Below are 22,820 nucleotides of genomic sequence, written 5' to 3'. Positions count from 1 at the left end.
CACAGAGTACTAAAGATAATCATGTTAGCATGCATTCCAGACTTGCATTTCTCCAATTCATGTTACTTCAGTGAATTCAGTGCATCTACACCATTTTTTTCCAGATGAATTTGAGAGGCTTGTGATGAAGCAGTTTACACCACTGGAGAATCCACCAAGTCTTGGGCTGTGCAGTGTCATAATTCCAGGCCTCTGAAAGGCTCATTACAAGGAAATGAGAAATGTTTAAATTAATAGAAAATGATGCAAGACACACACTTAAATATTAATTATGCACTCATGCCAGGTTTCTTTAAATAAAATGACAGAGGCTGACTAGGGAGGGCTGTGAATGCTGTGCACATTGAACAAGGGCTCAATCTCAGACTTCTGGGACATATGAACACTCTTCAGGGCATCACCACACTCCACTCTCTTCACAAGAGCCAGAGCCCCAGAACACAGAAGACCTGAAACCATTGTGCAGGCTCCAGTACTGTATCCGTCTCACATTGATACAGGCAAGAAACAGTGCCTGAACCGTGATTAGGGCTTGTCAGTCATGTAAGTTTTGGGGAACACTCAGGTACAAATGGGTTTCCTTCTTCTGAAGAGAAAACAGCATGTGCTGTGGGTGTGGGCTTGATGGAAGTTTGTGTGTTTGTTTTGTTTTTTTGTTAGTCATGGGGCGTGAACTTTGGGCTTGGGCACTGTCCCTACACTCTTCAGCTCACGGTGAGCGCTCTAATGCTTGAACCACAGCGCCACTTCTGATTTTCTAGTGGTTTATTGGAGGTAAGAGTCTCATAGACTTTTCTGCCTGGGCTGGCAGGCAGATCCTTAGACCTCAGCCTCCGGAATAGCTAGGATTACAAGCATGAGCCATTGGTACCTAGCTTTTGATGGAAGTTTAAGTTTCATTATAAAGGGAGTGAAATCACAGAAGAAAGCTGATTCTTCTATTATTGGTTAGCTATAATACTAAAGAGACCTATATTTTTTGAGTAAATATTTCACGATTGATCTGATATCTCCTGGTTTTTTTGTGTTTTCATGATTGTTCTCCTGTTCTTTGTAGATTGTATGTTGTCACATTATCACACAGTCTTTATCTCCATTCATAGTCACTCCCACATTGATTAAGGTATCTTCCTCTCTGGGCAGAGTCAGACCATCTGCTCTGCTGCTCCCCAGGCCAGCAATGTGGGAGCACAGCTCAATGCTTAGTCAGAAGGGAGGTTTTTGTTCAGGGCTGTATCACTGTGGGAGGCTCATGTGTACGTTGCAAGCAGTAATAAACTCCAACATCCTCAGCCTGCACCCTGCTGATTCTCAATGTGAAATCTGTGATTGCCCCACTGCCAGTCAATCTATCTGAGACCCCAGAATATCTGTTGGAAACCTCATAGATCAGTACTTGTGGAGACTGGCCTGGCTTCTTCAGGTACCAATCCAGATAGGTCCTTCCATTGCTGTGCAAAAGGCTCTGACTAGACCTGCAGGAGATGGAGACTGTTTCTCCCAGGATGACAGGCAGGGAACTTGGAGACTGGGTCAGCACAACATCTCCACTGGATCCTGAAATTAAAATAAGACAGAAATGAATATTGATGTACAAACATAGAGATACATGCATTTATTCATTATATTCTGATATATTTTGCATTTTATTCATAGTTTTTGCTTTGATTCAAAATGTAAAAAGAACAGATATTATAAAGCATAAATAAGTCTCTAGGAGTCACTGACAATTTTCCTTCCTAGCAGAGTCTTCACCCAAGCACAGGTTCTAGCTCTTTCTGGAATGTTTCTCACTCTCTAAGACCTATACCTCACTTGTCCCGTCATGGATAACAAGATCTGCATGTATAAAACATGGATGGGGCGCCACTGGATTCTGAGAGCCCATCTTCCCACCCACTGTCATTTCTCACTTCCTTTTACCTTTACCAGAGATCCAGAGCATTAACAGCCCCAGCAGCTGAGAGAAGAACTTCATTTTTAGGAGTGAAATGAGGAGTCTAGCCAGTTCGAGACAATTCAGAGCTGAGCCTTTATCTCAGACTTAGAAAGGAAGGTCCTCCTTAGGGAGCAGTATGCAAATAGCCAGGTGGGTGCAACAGTGTGAGAACAGTCAAGGGGTTGGTAAGTCCTGCTCTTCTGAGAAAAGTGACATCAGATGTGTTCTGTGTTTGGTGATAACCAATAAAATTACATTATGGCTGCAGTAGTGGGAAGAAAGATCCCACTATGAAAGTATTTTTCTCCAGTGAGTATAGAGTACACATGCTCTCACACCCATAAAACAGCATCAGGGACCCAATGATATACAGGCTTAAGTCTAGGATCATCTCTAGGAAACAAATAAATACCATGCCTTAGCTTTCATGAAACTCCTCAGCTAGTCTAGGGAAAGGCACAGTGCCCTGCAGCCTCAGAGATGCTCAGTGGAATTGAACACAAAGAGCAGAGAGTTAAGTAGATGAAGAGGCATCAGATATCCATATTTACTAGATGATCTGTTCAGGGATCTTAGGCACAAGTGTTATAAAGTCTGTTTCCAAAGGAACTTTCTATGGAAGACTTAGGGTAAATAATTGACAAGGAGAACAAATTTTCCCATACAAGTAGTGTCCAAATGATCTTTATAAATGAAAAGATAAGGGTAGAAAGTGTGAATATATATTCAATTTTAAGTGCAATAGTATCTTGTCATTGTCCCATACTATATTTATAAAGCAAATTAATCAAAGGACTTTTAAAAAATCCTCTCTGGAGTATAATGGAAAGGTGAATTCATTCAAGATGCATTGCACTCATACACGGATATGTTGGGTTGAATCCCCTTGGTATATTTCAGGATAATTCAGTATATAAATATATATATATGCATATATACATAGTTCTTATGATCTTATATTAATATAAAATATTTAAATGTCTGCAGTTCCAATCAAATTAACTAGTCTCTACTTTGTGTATCCAAATATCCTGGTCCTATTGTGAGGCAGATCATCACCTTTGAAGAAGGAGCACATGAAGAACGAAGTTTGTTTTGCTGCTCCAATTGACTGATTTGGCTTTTGGAAGAGGTGCCTTGTGGGAAATGATTAGGTCATTGGAAGTCTTGCACTGAGGATGGTTAAATCTGCTCTCATGGATTGAATCAGTTCCTGTAATAGTTGCTTATTAGAAAATAAATACAACCATATACTTGGCCACTTCAACCTGCAGCTAATTATCTCTTTATTAACTCACCATATTGTTCCACAGACAGGACAGGCCTCACGTGATTACAGACAGACAGGATACAGCATGTAGGTCATTTTGTCTCTAAAACTATGAGTTAAATAAAACTCTTCTTTGTTCAGAGCTTATGCCAATAACTTTTGTCCTAGTAAAGAACTGATACAGATTCTCTGTATGCGTGTGTGTTTCTGTGTGTGTATTTGTGTGAGAGACAAAGAAAGAATGAGAGAGAAATAGAAAGAGAGAGATCTAGTTTACCTAGAAATGACCTTAAATAGGCTGAGGTGTGAAAAGCATCCCCCTACCATTGATATTCATCTAAATACAACTTTCCTAAACCTTACAGAGATCATTTGTCAACTTCCTGTAGTACAGATTCATACTCAGTATATCTGAGGTTGTTAAGTTATTTTGTGTTTTTAACATGCCATCAGTGATGCTGAAACAAAACTCTGAGTAGGAAAAAATAATATTGCATTTCTGTTTAATTGTATTGCTTCCTATGTGTCAAGAAGTATTTCTATTTGAGAAGCATCCTTTAATATTTCATGCAAATATCCCATTTTCTGTGGATTGAGACTGACTGAAACTCTTGGTATGATTACAAGTTATTGACAGGAAGAGGCACGTGTGAACATGGTCTCGTGCAATGCCTTCCGGGATATATTCTGAGAGTTGGTCCATGACCTCACTGGGTCATCAGCTGTGAACTCCTCTCATAAAAATTCCTTCAAAATGTTCACTTCTCAGCACTCTCTTGCTCACTGCTTTCTTGTGCATATTGGGAATGAGATGAGATTCTCATCTCATATGATATCAGAAGCTTTAAGAGAGTCAGTCCTATCTATCCATGACCTATGAAGTAACAGATGGACAGAGATGTGAGTGCAGAAATGTGACAGCTTCATACAAATCTCTTCTTTTTAATTATATTTTATAGTTTTTCTAATCTGTAAGTACTTGTACAAAACATTACCCTTAAACAAGTCCATTTTTAAGTATTATACATCTTTATCAATGTCACCCCTTTCTTCTTTCTACCCCATCCCTCTCTATCCTACCGTTTTCTTTTTTTGGGGGGGGGAAGGGTTCGGTCCTGGGGCCTGAACTCTGGGCCTGGGAGCTGTCTCTCAGCTATTCAGCTCAAGGCTAGCGCTCTACTACTTGAGCCACAGCGCCACTTATGGCTTTTTTCTTTTTGCTTATGTGGGGCTGAGGAATCGAACCAGGGCCTCATGCATGCAAGGCAAGTGCTCTACCACTGAGCCACCTTCCCAGCCCCCCTACCATTTTCTTTTATATTTATCACCATGTATAAAAATACATTTTAATTATGAAATATGAATTTATGACTCTGCATGTCTGTGTGATACATGGAAGTATTTGATAAACAATAAATTGATAAATGTTTAAGTTGATGAATTAATTTGTTAATTACATTTTTTAGATAATTGCACAATGTGTGCACATACCAAAATTTCATTTTGTACTTCAAATACAGTATACTGTGTCAATCATAAATTATTTTTAAAAAAGACTTTTTTTTTTCTTTACACATTTGCTTTTAAAAAATCTTTTTTCCAAGCTATATTGCCTTGCTTTCAAAAGCCTGCTTTGATATTCCTAGAATTGATGCTTCTTTATTGAGTGACTACAAAGTTTTAGCACAACATGGACTATACATAAACACAGATGTGTGTTCTTTTCAAGTACGAAGAGGCATTGTTGGGTGTGTGCTGCTTGGGATGAGCAGGAGGACAGAGAGTCAGGATGTGCAGATGCTTTCACTACCTTTCTCCCAATAATTAAAAGTCTGGTTGCATCTGAGAAGCACTGTCAGCAGGTAGAGGCATCAGGAGGAGCAGCTGGGGCAGCCCAGCCTCTCACTTCTGCTTCCCTGGGAGTTATATGTTATGGCTTATATCACTGTGGGAGGATAACTACTACCCTGTTGACAGTAATAAGTGGCAGCATCTTTAGACTGTAGGCTGCTGATGGTGAAAGTGAATTCTGTTCCAAATTGACTCCCACTGTACCTCAATGAGACCCTAGATTGTAAATTATTTGCATAATAGATCAGGAGATTTCCCTTCTCTCTGTTGGTACCAGTGTAAATCATTGCTAATGCCTTGACTGGCCCTGCAATGGGGACAACTCTGCTCCAAGAGATGCAGACAAGCGTGAGGACTGGTTCAACTGGATGTCACATCTTGCACCTGGTAATGGAACATGAAAACCATTAGGTATTTAATTAATTATGCTATCCAAGTACTTCCATAAAGAGTTTAGCAGCTCTGTTAACATGTGATGAGCAATCCCCAGCATGGTCCGTCCATACCTGGGAGCCAAAGCAGTAGGAGCCATGGTTGCTGAGAAGGAGCCCTCAAGTCCATGCTGTGTGCTGAATGGAGCATTTTCCTGCATAGGATTTGAGCAGCCTATGAAGATGTTGTCAGTGAAGTGGACTGTGCTCTGGGCACATGAAAATCAGCAAGGTCTGGGCATGGCTACAATCTGGCAGATCTTAGTTACAAAAAAAATGCTTAAAGACCACAAATAACCAATTTGTTTATGTAGATAATGTGTTTATTCCAAGTAATGAAAAAAATAATGTGTTGTCCTGTGAACAAAATAATGGTCTATAATTTCCACATTATCCAAGACTTGCTAGCACTATCTTTCTTCTTTGTGTTAATGTAAGCCAATCACTGAGAGATACATATTTCCAAGGGAGATTAATTTTAGAATTCTCCTGCATTTGGTATCTGTAGATTTTTGTGATACAGGATTCTATAGTTATATAGTTAATAATGATCATTATTATCCAGACACTGATATTATAAAAAGATAATATATCTTCATGTAGCAAGAAAGTCAGATAGTCTATAGGTAGGTGCTGGAGCCTGCCAGCAATGAAAGGGAATCCTGAATTAGGGGGCAAGGACATGGAAAAATAAAGACATATGACAAAGGATGGTGTTGGGAGGTCTGCAGCTCAAGACTACAGCACCTTTTATTTTTAACTTTCTTTATTATATACTATTAGAAGTCAAGAGGTAACATAAGGTTACCATAGTGCAGAAAAACAAGGAAAATTTTAATAAAAACAAAGTGCAGTAAAAACAAGACAAGGTCAACTGGTAGAAAATAAACTCTAAAGACATAACAAAGCAATCCTGGGCACCTGGTGTTTTTCATGAAAGCCAGTTCCTTGCATGTGCCTTGAAGTGAGCACAAGGGTCAAGATGACCTTGGAGCTTTACTGTCAGCTCCCAACATCTCCCCCGTCTTTGTTTGAAGAAGGGAACCCGCCTGTCTTAGGTTGGGTGGATGACCTTGTCTGCCTTACCCGTCATTGGGAACTTCTTCAGAGCAAAGCTGAAGGCCCTGTCCTAGGTTGATCAGACTGGCACCCCCTCTTACCCGTCTCTGGCTGTAGTTCCTCTCGGGGGGAATTCTTTTATTTGGAGCTTGATCTTATGTAGCTGGCTGGCTAAACTCATAACAGAGTTTTGCAGTGCACGTATAATACAAGGAAGGCATAGAAAAACCATCAATAAAAGTACACCGGGGCCATGCAATGTCATTAACAATCCTTTAACATTAGTCAGGGAAGGGATATAGGGTTGAAATTGTTCAAACAGCTCGTTAGCAATTTTAGCCATTTCAGAGTCCAGCGGTGGGGCTTGCTCTAATCCGGCTATTTGTCTGTGAAGTTGAAAAAGATCTAAAGACAAGTTATTATGGTGCCAAATACCATTGAGATGTGCTACAACCTTTTCCCAAGAGTGATTTGATTCATCACATATATGAGGAGTCATACAAAAAAAATCAAACCTGGCATGACAGCGCACTCACTGTAAAGTTTGCAGAGCGCGAACTTGTTCTCCTAAAGATAATACTGACTCATATAATGCTTCTAGTTTTTGTTCTACCTTGTCATCATTCTGACCTTGAAAGTGTAGAGCCTGTGTAGTATTATGAGCAAGCTGATTAAGATAATAGGCAGTTTGTACATTTCGAGTTAGTGCCACAACAGCTGCTGCTGAATAGGCAGCTAACGAAATAAAGGCTAGAACACCAGCTATAAGTAGCCCAACGAATCTATGAGGGCACATTAGTTCTTTCAATTGTTTTAACACCTGAATACCAGAATCTTTATACCAAGTTTCAGAAATATTTACAGGAAGCATAACAAAAAGTGGTTGTCTAACAATAAGTATGGATTCAGTTATGCCGCTATACAAGCAATTAGTAAAAGAACAATTAGAACAGGTAACATTAAAATAATTAGCTCCTACAGAAATATTAAATGGTCCATACATAATGACATGGGGTGGGGATACACAACTCATAATATTTTTTAAAAGCGATGAATTGGACCAGGTTATATTATTGAGTGCAGCCACCAACATCCAAACATGATGTTGAGGATGCCCATTACCCACCACAATCCAGGATTGAACTTATTAGTAAGATTAGCTCCAGACCAATCCATTAATTGAGAATTAGTTCCAGAAATATTGGTAACAAATGGCTGCACATGCCTGCACCTTATTGGATGAGGCTTTCCTATAGATTCTACTATTTGTAAAGAATTAATGCAACGGGGTATCCTATAGGATGGAGTAGAATTTGCATAAACTAAGTGCTCAGTTGGCAAAGATGTCATCTGTATATTGTACATTTGATTTTTGTCTGGGATCCAAATTTTATGAGTCATGGATTGCATAAAAGTACAGCCTGGAATGGAGCTTTTAAAATTGGTGGTAAAGCTGAGAAATCTCCCGTCTGTGTATATTGGATGAAAGGATGGGGGGCTGTACCATATGCTGATCTATTGACATGAATGAGTACTTCAACTCCCTCCAAGGTCGCTGGATGCACAATCCGGGGATCCGGCAGGTAAGCCCAATGTGTCAGGGTTTGTGTCATCTGAATGAGCCTCCACAATCCTAACTCAACACTCAGGCAACCAGTGGGAGTCATTTTCTTCCTGGGAGAAAACACAAACATGTCCTCGACCCCATGGTAAAACCAGATCGGGCCCGTGCCAAGCACCTGTTAAAGGATCCTTCCACTTAACTTGAGCAGAAGCTCTTTCCTCTCTTTTTTTCCCAAAACTGCTGTGCTGTGGAAAGGCCATTACAATCTAAGTTTAAAAAAATTAGTACCAACGAAGCATGAGAAAGAATATTAACAGGAGAGAAGGGGTATAATTCCCCACCTTTTAATTTAAAGATTTGGTATTTGAGCAAACCATTAGCTTGTTCAACAATTCCTTGACCTTGAGGATTATAGGGAATACCTGTAGTGTGAATAATCTGATAAGATTTACAAAAATTTTGAAAAGCTTGTCCTACATATCCTGGACTATTGTCAATTTTAATATATTTAGGAAGTCCCATAGTGGCAAAGCAATGCAGAGAATGGGAAATACAATGTTTGCTAGTCTCCCCAGCAAGAGGAGTAGCCATAATAAAATTAAAATAAGTATAGTAACATGAACAAAGCAAAGCCGTCCAAAGGATGGAATATGAGTAATGTCCATTTGCCACATCTGATTGGCAACTAAACCTCGAGGGTTAATTCCAATGGAGGGCACTGGTAAGAAAGTAGTATAACTAGGGCAGGTCTTTACAATTTGACGAGCCACCTCAGGAGTGATTTGTAATTGTCGGCATAAAGCACGACTGTTTTGATGATGGGTGGCATGTGATTGTTTTGCCAAATCAATTTGAGTAAGAAAAACTTGAGTAGCCTTGTCCATAATAGCATTGCCCTCATTTAATGGACCAGGAAGCTTAGTATGGGCACGTATAAATCCAAAATAGCATGGACAAGTGCGAGAGTGAAGAATGAGCTGTATTTGGCAAAAAAGAGTTTGAATAGTGGAATTTGCCGTCCCGAGAAAGGGGACAGTTTCAATAACCTGAAGGGCTCGAATAACATAATGACTATCTGAATATAAATTAAAAGCACTAGTAGGCAGAAGCGTAAGGGCCTGGAAAACTGCTTGAAGCTCAACTTCCTGGGCTGAAGAAAGACCAGTATCCCAGGATGTAGTATTCCCATCAATAGAGCAGCCATTCCAGGATCATCTGTAAACACTAAGGCAGCCATAGAAAGAGTTGATAAAGATACCACCAGAGGAGATATGAAAGTGTAAGAAGAGGCAAATTGAAGCAATTTGTTAGAGGGATAATGATGTGAAATTGTGCCCATAAAATTAGCCCAAGCAATAACCCAGGAATCACAATGAAAACAAAGCCATTCCTGCTGTTGTAACCTATAGAGAATATAAATAACATGTGGATCTCGTCTGAGTTATTTACAAGATTCCACATGGCACATGTGAACCAAAGTAGCCACCAATTTATAATAAGGAGTTAATACTTTTGAGGGGGTAGCAGATAAAGAAAGCCATAAAAGGGGTCCCTTCTGCCAGAGGACCGCTGTTGGAGAATGAGGTGTAGTTAAATATAAGCTTCCCAAGGAGCTGAATAATCAATATAATTTACATGTTGGGAAGAGATAGCAGAATTTACTATTTTTAAAGTCTCAGCACTTCAGTTGTTAGGTTCTCCTTTTAACAAATCAAATAAAGGTTTTCATTTAGCTGTAGATAATTTAAGATAAGGGCGAAGCCAATTAAAATCTCCCAGAAATTTTTGAAAATCATGTAAAGTACGCAAATGAGAGGTTTTAATCTGTAATTTCTGACTAGTAAAATAATAAGGACCTAAAATATAACCAAGATAAGTGTACGGAGGATGCTCTTGCACTTTATCATTGGCTGCAATTACTCCAAAAGAGGTAAGGTCTAGTTTTAATTGTCTAAAAGCTTGTCGTAGTACTGTAGGGTTTAAATGAGCTAACAATATATCATCCAGATAATGAATGACATAAACTGAAGGAAATTTTTGGCGAGTAAAAAAAAAGAGCCCGCGCTACAAAACTTTGACATAAGGTGGGCTATTTGCCATGCCTTGAGGCAGTACTAGCCAATGGTACTGTTTCATGGGTTCTTTAAAATTAGGGGAAGGGACACTAAATGCAAAACGTTTGCAGTCTTGACGGGCAAGGCGTACGGTATAAAAACAGTCTTTCAAATCAATTATTATTTTGTATGTATTTTGCGGAATGGCCATTGGGGAGGGCAAACCTGGTTGTAATGGCCCCATGAGTTCCATAGTAGCATTTACTCCATTTTCCAGATTTCTTTTTGATAACAAAAATAGGTGAATTCCATGGGGAAGTAGAGGGAACTATGTGGCCCAATTCCAGCTGTTCCTGCACCAGCTGCTGGCCAACAATAATCGTTTCATTTGATAGGGGCCACTGATCCACCCACACTGGAGTTTTTGATAACCATGTAATAGGAAGGCATGAGGGGCAGGATGAGCAGCAGCCCCCACTAAAAATATCCTAAACCTTGTCTATGCGGTCGGGGCTGTGGCTGAATGGGCTCTGGAATGCCTTGTTGACCAATCCCCAGTCTTCCTGAAGGTAGCAGTCCTTGATCTAAAAGTTGTCAAGTGACTACATCATTTGGGCTAAGCAAATAAACCCCCATTTTTTCCATAATATCTCTCCCCCACAAAATAATGGGCAAATGATCCAGCACATAAGGCTGAAAAGTTCCAGAATGGCCCTCATCATCTTTCCAAATGAGAATAGCACTGCTTTGCTATGGATCTGTAGCATGACCAATTCCTTGTAAGGACATAATTGAGGCAGTAAGGGGCCAGTGAGAAGGCCAATATTTTTTAGCTATTACAGATACATCTGCTCCAGTATCCACTACGCTCAAAAAGGCTTTTTTTGAATATAAGTTATAAGTTCAGGCCTTCCTTGTTTTATATTTTGAATCCAGAATACATCTGAGGACCTGAAACTTTTTGTGCCTCTAGGGGCAGAAGTATCAAAATTTCCAACAGAGATTAAAGGAACTAGAACCAGCTGAGCAATTATTTGCCCAGCAGAAATAGATATAACTCCAGTAGGTGCTGAGGCCATGATTTTTATTTCTCCAGTATAGTCTTGATCTATCACTCCTGGGGTAATATGTAGGCCTCTCAATGCTGAGCTAATAATAGGCCAACAGATCCTTTTGGAAGTGGGCCAACTATGCCTGTAGGCAGAGCTTGAACTCCCATCTCAGGAGTCAATACTGTGTAGGTGGAGGAACAGAGGTCCTATGCTGCATTTCCTGGGGTTGCTCTGAGGAGACTGGAAACCGTTTGTTGTTGTGGTTGTTGTTGGTTTCCAGCGGGTAGGCTTGAAGCCTTGAAAAGGTCGGGGCTGCCCCATTTTTTTGTTGAGGGGCCAGGGGCCAGGCATCTGGGCTCCGAGACTTTTTACTCAATTCCTTATTTCCAGAAAATGGGGGGTTAGTGCTAGGGCGAGCAAGTTTACAAAAGCAAAATCAGCAGTTAGCAATTGTAAAATGTAATTCTAATTTTTAATCTTTCAGAAGAAACATAATATGTGCAATAAAGCATTATGATCTGAGATGGATACACTGTCTGTTGGTGTTTACATTGGTGCCTTGTTCACTCCCTAGCCATGACTGGTTTCCTTTTCTTCTGAATGTTCTTAACCATAGCCTCTCTCTAGGACAGTTCACATCAGGCATTTCCTCTTCATTCTTAAGATTAGGTGTGAGTTTATATCTAGCTTTGTGAGTTTCATGCATTTATATTTCAGTTAAAATTGAATGAACTTTTGGAGGACACTTTTGCCTTCTCTCTTAATTACTGAAAACGGTTTTCTGTCAGAAGCTAAGGTGTTTGGTAAATCAGGCCTTCAACTCTACTTAAAATTAACTTGCTCCTCAAGCCTGCATGGTCCTTCATGTCAATACCTCTTGGGTTGTAAGTAAAGAACTGTTTTTGTGTAGTTGGCCTGGAGTTTAAACTCTGGTTTTAGGTGTTTTCCTGAGCTTTTGTGTACAAGACTGGTTTTCTGCCACACAAACCATAGCTTCACTTCCAGCTTTTTTAGTTGTTAATTGGAGATAAGGGTCTCAAAGACTTTCATGGTCAGGCTCCTTCCAATCACCATTATCAGATCTCAGCTTCTTGAGTAGCTGAATTACAGGAATGATCCAGTGGCATATGGTCCTAAAGCATTTTATTAATGATTGCATTTAGGCCATGTGATCCAAGCAAACATAGAAGGAATAAAATGAAATGTGGCCAAGAGTGAAGACAACGAACTGTAGCCATACTATTTAGAGAGGACATCATCAGCATGACAAATCAAGAATAACTGACCATAGGAAGTGAGGCTAGAGTAAAGTTAGGAGGCCCTAACATGGAGATCAGCATGTGTTGACACATTGCACTGTGCAGATGAGCACAGTATTTACATGGAACTTAACATCATAAATAGAAGCAGTTGCTTTGGGTGCACAGAGAAAACACCGTTGCTCTAAGTCACATAGCCCAAGACATTGTCCAATCAAAGACTTCTTCATTATTGTTCACTATATAAACTCCTTCTGAGTCTTGATTTGATCATCTCCTCCTCCTACAATATTAATGGTCTCTGTCATCACATGCTAAAACAACTGCTCCAGGAAGATTTTACAATGATCTTCTCCCTTCTTTTTATGATAATTTGAAATCCTACTACTGAAAAGTTCTACCCATCCTTTCTACTCTTCTTCAATTTAACTTTTATTCTTCTCATGCGGTCCTCTTAATATCTACTACTGCCTTTGTGGGGAGAAATTGTTCCTTCTACCATGCACTGTAGGACAAAGCTAGTACTAAATAAAACAAGGAAAATGCAGCTGGCTCCTGTATAGTTATGAAGGCCACCTGGCATATTATAGGGGATATATTAATAAAATGACAAAATGTGACCCCCAAAGCACCTACTTAGGTGTGGTTGAAAGAAGCCAGACTCTGAGGATAACACACAAAATTCTCATGATCCATGTTCCAGAGCTGGCTTCAAGAATTGGGGATATGTGTCTTATGAATCTCAGACTTAGAAGGGAAAGCGCTATGCACAACAGCAAGTGGGTGCAGTAGTGTGAGAGGAGCAAAGGGAGAGCAATGGCCTCTCTTGTGACCAAGTGGAAATCATATCCACTTGGATACCATATCTTAGATGCTCTGGAGTACAGAGCTGTGCTTTTATAAGACAACGGAAGCCTTGTCTAGCTGATGACTTTGAGGTTGAGATGGATGAAAGACAGGTAAGTTTGAGAGGATTGTCACTGACCACATACAAAACTTCAGAGCCTGGCTCTAGCTGAGAAGTTCTGTCAGCAGGCAGAAGCCCCAGGAGGAGCAGCAAGGGCAGCCCCATCTCTCACTCTTTCTTCCTGGGAGGTTTTTGTTATGACTTATATCACTGTGGGAGGGAAATACTTACCCTGTTTGCAGTAATAAGTTGCAAAGTCTTCAGGCTGAAGGCTGTTGAGGAGGAGAGTGAACTCTGTCCCAGACTGACTTCCATTAACCTGGATGGCACCCCTGAGTCCAAGCTGGATGACCAGTAAATTACGCATTTTGGAGCTTTCTCAGGTTTCTGCTGATACGATTGTAAATCATGGCTAATGTTTTCACTGGCTCTGCAAGTGATGGTGACTCTGTCTCCAATAGATGCAGACAGGAAGGGTGGAGACTGGGTCTTCAGGATGTCACATCTGGCACCTGATATTGGAAACAAAAGACAAATATCCACAGGATTAATTGTGCTCTGAGACCGACCTTGTAGAGTGAGACACCATTCTTAACACTGGCTGAGTAAATTCCTAGCACTGTCCTTCTTGATCTGGGAGCCAGACAACAGGAGCCCCAGGAACTGAGCAGGGGCCTCATGTCCATGCTGTGTGCTGACTGGCACTAACTGCTACACACTGTGTGAGCATCCTATGAAGAAATTCTCAGGCCAAGTGGGCTGTGCTCTGGGCATATGCAGATTCTCAAACAGTGGGCAGAGCTGCACAGCTGGCATAGAGGCAGGTTGGCCAAAATTTATGTCCAATCCCAGAACTGAAGTCACCAGGTGTCCCAAAGAGACATGTACAGAACAAATTTGTCTGCAGAAAATGTTTTATCAAGATAGAATGATGCTCTTGTTATTTTTTTAAAAGTGAATTTTACTTTCAACATGATCATGCTATGGTTTTCATGATAGCTTATGTTTCAGAATGAAAATAATTATAGAAGACTGCTTCACTGGTACTGGATATTATGAGACCAGATTTCCAGATTTCTCGCTGTTCCCATCCCAAAACCCAAAGTGCAATTAATCATAATCATTATTACTCCAAAATTGATGAGTGATAACATTGATCATAGGTAGGTAGGTAGTTGTCTAGGTAGAAATAATGGATTTATATGAATGTATAGAGGAAGGAAGTAGGAAAAATGCCAAAGATGAGAAATATAAGGAAAGAATAAAGCAAGGAAGTGAAGAAAACCAAGAAAGCTACCTAGGTAGATAGGTGATTAAAATGTTAAATATAATTATGTAAAACAAAATCAGTGCAATAAAAATTCATGATCTACAATATACAGACCATCCCTTGGGTCTTTGCATTGGTGACTGATGCACACCTGATAAATACTTGATTTTCTTCCCCTGTGAATGTTCTTCCCCATGGCCTCCCTCCAGGACAGTTCACATAAGTTACCCCCGCCACACTAAGGAAAGAACTTGGTATTATTTCTAGCCTTGTGACTATTGTGCATTTCTGCACCAGACATGTCCTAAGCTTTTGGGTGTCATATATCTCCTATCTTTATTATTTGAATCTGTTGCCCCTCAGAAGCTGAGGTGTTCTCTAAACCATAGACTCACATCTATTTCAGTGTATTGCATTGCATACATCTGAATATTCCTACACCACCCATTTTCTCTAGTGTCTAAGTGGGGCTCTGATAAAAAAAAAATTTGCTATTCTTCCTCTGATCATGACATAGCAGCTTATAAATCCCTTGTAATTTCAAAAAAGAGAGATACAGAGACAGAAATAGATGGAGAGATAGAGGTTCTTGGGCCTGGATAAAGGCTGAAATCCAATAATCTTTGTTATAGAGTGTTCATAAATTTCATGCCACCAGTTGCAGATATTCTTTCCTTGAGATAAAGCACAGGTAATGCCCAGTGTGGAGAGATCACCACACAACATTGCATAAGGACCAGTCAGGGAGACTGCACCTCATCTATGGAATGTGGTGGGAATCAACATCTCCTAAATTAAATAACCCACCAAATGATATCTGAGAATAGAGGAGGCAAAATCAGTGCTTTAGAGAAGCAAATGTCTGCTCTATCATCAGCGACCAAGGCTGTGAGTTAGTCAGAGAAGGAAACAGTCACAGGATTATGGGAGTTATTGAGAATCTTGGGGATATATTTTTTTGGGGTTCCGGTCGAGGGGCCTGAACTCTGGGCCTGGGTGCTGTCCCTCAGCTCTTCAGCTCAAGGCTAGCGCTCTACCACTTGAGCCATAGCACCACTTCTGGCTTTTTTCTTTTTGCTTATGTGGTGCTGAGGAATCCAACCCAGGGCCTCTGGCATGCAAGGCAAGTGCTCTACCACTGAGCCACCTTCCCAGCCCTCTTGGGGATATATTATAACAGACTAATGTTCCTTGCTCTTCTTCACCCTCAAATGCTTCCCTCCAAATTAAATGACAGGCTACTTTTTATTAAAACAAATGATGAATATAGTAAAAAGTGCATTATGCTAAAAATAGGTCTGTGCTTGTTTACATAGATTTTATCAGACACTAATCCTCCTCACTGACTAGAGTCTACTGCTTCAAGCTGTGGGCACATGATGGACTGGAAGACCTCTGTCTTAGTGTGGATAACTGGACCCTAGTGAGCACACAGTTGATTTTAATTTTGATGAAACATGAGTGTTCAACTGTACAACTTCTTTTCTATTCCTCAGTCCCAGTCCCTTGTGATAAATGAGAAGACACTAAATGGACATGTCCCAGTGCTCTATTTAAGGTCATTGCTGAAAGAGAGAGAATCTAACTCGGAACCAGTGCTCCTACCTGTAAGTTCAGCTACTCAGGAAACCTATATCTGAGGATCATAGTGCAATGTCAGCTCAGGCACAAACCTCTGTGAGACTCTTACCTACAATTAACCACCACAAACAGCAGTGGAACCGTGGGTTAAGTAGTTCAGTGATACCATTGAGCAGAAAAGCTCAGGGAGAGTATCCAGTTCTTAAATTCAGAGTTCAAGGCAGTACTGAAAAAGAGGGTGGGAATCCCAAAGGAGCAAATTAGGAGCAGCCATAGAACATTATTTGTTCATGTGATGTCTGTCAATCTCATTAAAGCAAAAGCTCAGTGAGATTACTGATTTTTTGGATGTGCTCAAGACTTCATTGTTGGTATTGTCCATGACACTATTAGTGTATAACAGTAAATAATTCCTTTGTGTTTGGGGTAGGAATAAATGAACCGTCCAACATAGCTTGAGATCTGCTGTTGTTTCACCTATTAGCACCAGAGTGAGTTGTGGAACCTTAGATGTGTCAGCAACAGGCATAGGAAGGACTTGACAAGGGATAGGAGAGAAAAACTGACCCTAGGAGCAGTGACTACTCAGCATAAAATGACTCCAAGTTCTGCAATGGTGCTTGTACTGAGGGATTTATCAGAGGTCTGCTCTGATGTCAGGAGCTGATATGTACTAAATAAGAGGAACTTACACATGGTTTAAAACTTGAAAGAGAGGCTAAGACAGAGCCATAAGCCATGCACTCTGTTCTCATCCTGTCCAATGACTTAAATATATTGCAAGAGGTAATACAAGAAGTAATGCCTTACTTACCTTTGTAACTATTTATTCTGATAACAAACCATTTATGTTTTACATAGTATCTTGTTTAAAAGAATTTAGTTAATATTTTAAGTCCTTTTTTTTTTTTTGGCAGTCGTGGGGCTTGAACTCTGGGCCTGGCCTGGGTAGGCTAGTGCTCTACCACTTGAGCCGCAGTGCCACTTCTGGTTTTCTGAGTGGTTAATTAGAGATAACAGTATCACGTACTTTACTGCAATGGCTGGCTTTGAACCACCATCCTCAGATCTCAGCCTCCTGAGTAGCTGGGATTACAGGCATGAGCCACCAGCACCAGGCAATATTTTAAGTCTTTACTGAAAATGTTGATGAACATTACTAAGAATCATTCACTTAAAGTTTCCATCTTGATCATTCACAGGTTAACTGATGACAGTTCCTGGAAAGATTCCATTGTTGTCTCCCTTTCTATGATGTAGCATAGTACCCTTGGGTCCAAGTCAGGCTACACAGAGTTAGGTTTACAATTAGTTTGTGGCTCACATTTTCCTGGTCTTCACTTAATGACGATAACTGCTACAGTGTGAGAATCTCATACCAGTAATCATTTAAACAGGGAAACTATCTGATTTTGACCCACTTCTCACTAATGCATTTGAGACTAGAATAATCAGATTCTGGAAAATAGGACCAAACTCAACTCACTTAAGAATAAAGCTCCCTCACTGGAACACCAATGCTGAAGCAATAGAAATCATAGATTGATGCTGGGAGGCAGAGATCAGGCTTGTAGCCCTAGCAATTTAGGAGACTGAGATTTGGAGAATTCAGATTGAAGGCCTGTCTAAGAAAGAAATTGTCCAACATATTTATAAGATGATTTCTTTGTTGCTTTGTATGTTCCTCTCCCATGGTATAACCCCTGCTTTCATTGTATTTGATGTTGGTATAATTTGTTGAGGGGAAGGGCAAAAAAAAACTGTTTGAATAGGGATCTAGGAGGACCCATTGCGACAATGAGATGTACAAGTCCTTATGTTGAAAAACAAACTTTACAACTTTGGCAGGGCAGGGCCGGGGTGGGGAGGCCCCGGGGGAAGAGGAGAGGGGTGAGTTGGGAAGGGTTGGGAAAGGGAAACAAAGAAGGAGGCAACAATGCTTGATAAGAAATGTACTCATTACCTTGCCTATGTAATTGTAACCCCTCTGTAAGGTACTTTCACAATAAAAAATTAAAATAAATAAATAGAAAATAATTCAGAAGAAATGTTAAATTAAAACTACATGTTTTGGGGGGAAGGGAAAGGGAATGACAAAATGGTAAAACAAAGAACAAAGGGTGAACCAATGCCACAGTGAAATTAACAAAACACTAAGTTGGAAATGCACTTTACAACTTTGGGTGGGGGGAGTTGATTCAGGAGTGAGGGAGTATGAGGAAGGGGGTAATCATGTTCGAAAAGAAATGTTCACAAACAAGACCACCCTAAAGCTATGAGCACGACTATGATGATTGCAGCATTATTCACCATAGCTAAGATATGGAACCAACCCAGATGCCCCTCAGTAGATGAATGGATCAAGAAAATGTGGTATATATACACAATGGAATTCTATGCCTCCATCAGAAAGAATGACATTGCCCCATTTATTAGGAAATGGAAAGACTTGGAAAAAACTATATTAAGTGAAGTAAGCCAGGCCCAAAGAAACATAGGTCCCATGGTTTCCCTTATTTGCAATAACTAGTATGTGTCTGAGTCAAGCGGAAAAGGTCAGATAAGTTGATGTTAAGGAAATGAACCCTAAGATATGTATTCAAATGTTTTTTTTCTTTCATGCGATTGTTTCTAGCATATTTATATGATTATTTCTTTGTTGCTTTGTATGTCCCTCCCCCACAGTATAACCCTTGCTTTCACTGTATTTGAGGTTGGTATAATTTGTGGAGAGGAAGGGAAAATACAAATCATTTAAATAGGGATACAGGTGGACCCATTGCAACAATGAGATGTACAAGTCATTATGTCAAAAAACGAACTTTACAACTTTGGTGGGGGGGGGAGGGAGGAAGGAAGATTGGGTGGGGGTGCAGGAAGAGGATGGGAAGGGATGGGAAGGGGAAACAAAGGAGGAGGCTACAATGCTTGATAAGAAATGTACTCATTATCTTGCCCATGTAATTGTCACCCCCCTCTGTAAAGTATTTTCACAATAAAAAAGAAATGTACTCATAACTTTACATATATATATATAACCCCTCTCTGTATGTTACCTTTATAACAAAGTTAAACTAAATTAACAAAAATAAAAAGTAAATAAATGGGTAAATGTTGGAGGGCCATCATGTATGGTAAAAAATAAGGGAGATGGTGATAAATAACAAATCCAATAGAAGAATATTATATGTAAAATGCAGTATTATATATTCTTTATGTTTAGAGAGACTATTATACAGTATTACATACAGTACATTATATACAGAAAATATATACACAGAATATATACATATGCTATTAAAATACATAGGCCTATATACATGTTAACATCTATATATAGGCAAACATCTGTATATACATGACACATATGAATATTATATGACACATATGATGCGCATGATATGTGTGGCATGTACATGATATATGACATGTGAGGTGTGTGGGGGTATGTATGCCAGATGACACATATGTGGCATGTACATGATGCATGTGTGAAATGTTTGTGACATGCATGTGGCATGTGTATGACATATTATTAGCACATGGTTGGCATATATGTATGTGTCACATATACATATATCATAATAAAGAGTAATATATTTTATATTTTTGCTCAGTGTCTATGATATTCATGTTGTAAATATCCTAATGAAATCCCTTTGTGTAATTCCTCAATGCTAATACTATTTTTCAAAGGGAAATGGAAAAAAAATACATGTTTTGGATCTCTACTAAAACTGTACTCAGGTTTACTACTAAATACCAAATTCGAATTCTAGGAAAACAAGTAACAATATGATATGTCATGTCCTCACTTACTAGAACTTACTGCTGGAAAATATAATAGATGCAATGTATTCTTTAAAGACATTTCTATTGTAAACATATTACCATTTTGGCAAAAACAAATGATTAGCCTTTAAATAGACTATCATTACTTTTGGCTGCCTTTGGTCTTAATATATGAACTTCAATTCTACAGAAATTATAAAAACTTACCAAAATTCTTCTTGGGCCAAAACAAGTCATTTCACCCAGGTGCTAGTGGCTCACAATTGTAATCCTAGTTACTTGCTCAGGAGGCCTTGATCTGAGCATGACTGTTCAAAGCCAAGTGTAACTACTAAATATGTAACAAGTGGAGCTGTTGCTCAAGTGGTAGAGAGCTAGCCTTGAGCCAAAAATGCTCAAGATGGCTCCCAGGCTCTGAGTACAAGTATCAGAAGCAGCACACAGAAAAAGAAAGGAGCCATTTCAATTTTTGTACACTATCTATAGAACTAAAGGAGAATATAGGGAGGCAACTGTCCTCTGGTGACTGACATAAACTGGCACTCTCCTATGTTACCACATAATGCTGAGGTCACCAGAGATGGTGACCACAAGCTGGACAAGAACAAGAGTAAGGCCCTCAGAGGAGTGTCTGTTGTTCCCAGGTGGGATGCAGGCTTCTAAAATTCTTTCCTAAAGACCAGAGGCAATTAAAGGAGGAAGGACTTAAAGAGAACACTTTGTATTCAGCCATTCAGGCTCCTTTGTCTGATGTTCTTTGTCTGGGTCCATAGATTGGAACCATGTGTGGTATCTTGATTTCAGGCCAGAAGCTCTTCAAAGTGAATTGTTTGTGTCCATCAAATAGGAGTGGACAATTTGGGCTCAGGAGTTTTGAAATTTTGGGAGGATGTTTAGATCTGTGGGCTGATCACAGAAAACAAAAACAAATAACAACAAAAACAAGATATCAGTGATCAGGAGCAAATGGCAGTTTTATTTTGGGGATGACTGACATTTGCAGGAGGAAGCTCCTCACATCAAGAGACTGTGTAGAGGCTGAGGTGACAGGAAGTACAGAAAGGCTAGTCTGTCTATAAGACTTCACACCCAGAGACACACAGGGAGTGTCTGGGTCAGAAAGACACATAGGGACAAGGTGATTAGGAATTTCCATGAACTGGATTTATCTTTCCTTATTGTTTGGTGCTGTGGATGGATTATCCTGAAGTGCATTCTGTATCCACTTCTTTGGTGGATTAAAATCAGTACTTCTTTATACTGTTTTTGAAGTAACTTGATATGCAAAATTAAAATTGGCACATACAAACCTGCCATTAAGGAAAATAGTAAGCTACCCCACTTATGGACATTTATCCAAACGACCACAAACCAGGACAAAGGGTATGGAGAAAAAAAAAACAACTACAGAAGGAAATAAACCAAAGAAAAAAGAAAAGAAGAAAGGAAAGTAAAAAAATGAAAACAGTTCAATAGAAAAGCTCAAAATCTATGTACATATAACCATATAAGATGATGTCAAGTGAAATTAACTCCAAGATATGGACAAAAGAGGTTTTTCTTTGTTGTTGGTGTTTTCAATGTACTATGTGATTTTTCTTTGTTTCTTTTTTATGTTCTTCCTCCTATGGCATATCCTTGTTGTCATTGTATTTGATTTTGGTACCTTGCATCTTGTATATACATTTAATCTAATTTGGGGAGGGGAAGGGGAATTACAAAATGCTGAAACAAGGACACAGGATGAACCATTACAACAATGATATTCTCAAGATGCTATGTTGTAAATGAACTTTACAACTTCGGGGTGGGGGTGAGTGGGGAGGCTGTGAGAGGGAATGGACAGTAGGGGAGTAGGGGAGGGAAGGACTAGTGGGGGGGGAAATAAACAAAGGAGGGGGTAACAATGCCCAACAAAAAATGTATTCATATACTGATATAACCATAACATCTATGTACAGCATCTTCATAAGATAATACAAATTTAAAAAGACCTATAAACAAAACAACTCAAAGGAAGTTTGGATAAACGGAATTGAATTAACTGCAGAGCTTCTTCATGGCAAAGGACATTGCAAGCAAGATCAATAGAAAGCCCACAAACTGGGAGAAAATCTTCAGTAGCCATACAGCAGACTAGGACCTCATGCCTAAAATACAATTAGAACACAAAAATTAAATCTCCTAAAAACAAATCTTGAAAGAAACAACATACCCATTAATGAGTGGGCTAACAACTTAAAAAGAGACTTCTCTGAAGAGGAAAGAAGAATGGCCAATAGACACATGAAGAAATGCTCAACTCCTCTGGGCATAAAAGAAATGCAAATCAAAACAACATTGAGATTCCACCTCACCCCAGTTCCAATGACTCTATCCTTCTTATCCCAAAATGCTCTTCTTCAGAAACCAAGGTATTTTCTCTCCTATGATCTGAAGTCTACTCACATTACACTTCTCTGTAAACATGCATGTTCCTATGTTAGACATCTCTTCTAGTGTCAAACAGGAGAAAAATGCAGTGAGTGAATTAAAGACTGGGTTTGTGACCCAGACAAACAAACCACAGAAACTGACCTGAAAAAACAAAAACCAACAAACAAAACAGGAAGAAGTAAAAGTCTGGATGTGTAGCAGAAATGGAAGAGAACTTGTGAAGTCATTAGTTCAAACCTCAGTACCACACAAACAACTAGATTTATCTGTTATCTCCTCTTTTCTGTGCTTGCATGATTACTCTCCTGGTTGTTGTAGATTGTATGTTGTCTCATTGACACAGACTTTTCACCTC

At 39.5% G+C, this 22,820-nt stretch overlaps 1 gene segment (V, D, J or C); it reads right to left on the bottom strand.

Moving 5' to 3' along the window:
- Positions 1 to 22,820, bottom strand: part of LOC122114182 — a 53,885-nt gene that overhangs the window by 13,081 nt on the left and 17,984 nt on the right. The window contains 1 exon segment of the V gene segment in view: positions 1,241 to 1,557. Within this exon segment, the coding sequence occupies positions 1,241 to 1,557 (317 nt within the window).

Source organism: Dipodomys spectabilis, unplaced genomic scaffold (genome assembly GCF_019054845.1).
Source record: "Dipodomys spectabilis isolate Male_0828 unplaced genomic scaffold, ASM1905484v1 ptg000106l, whole genome shotgun sequence".
Lineage (NCBI taxonomy): Eukaryota > Metazoa > Chordata > Mammalia > Rodentia > Heteromyidae > Dipodomys > Dipodomys spectabilis.
Note: the sequence above shows the minus strand (reverse complement) of the source record. Positions and strands in the feature narration are given on the sequence as shown.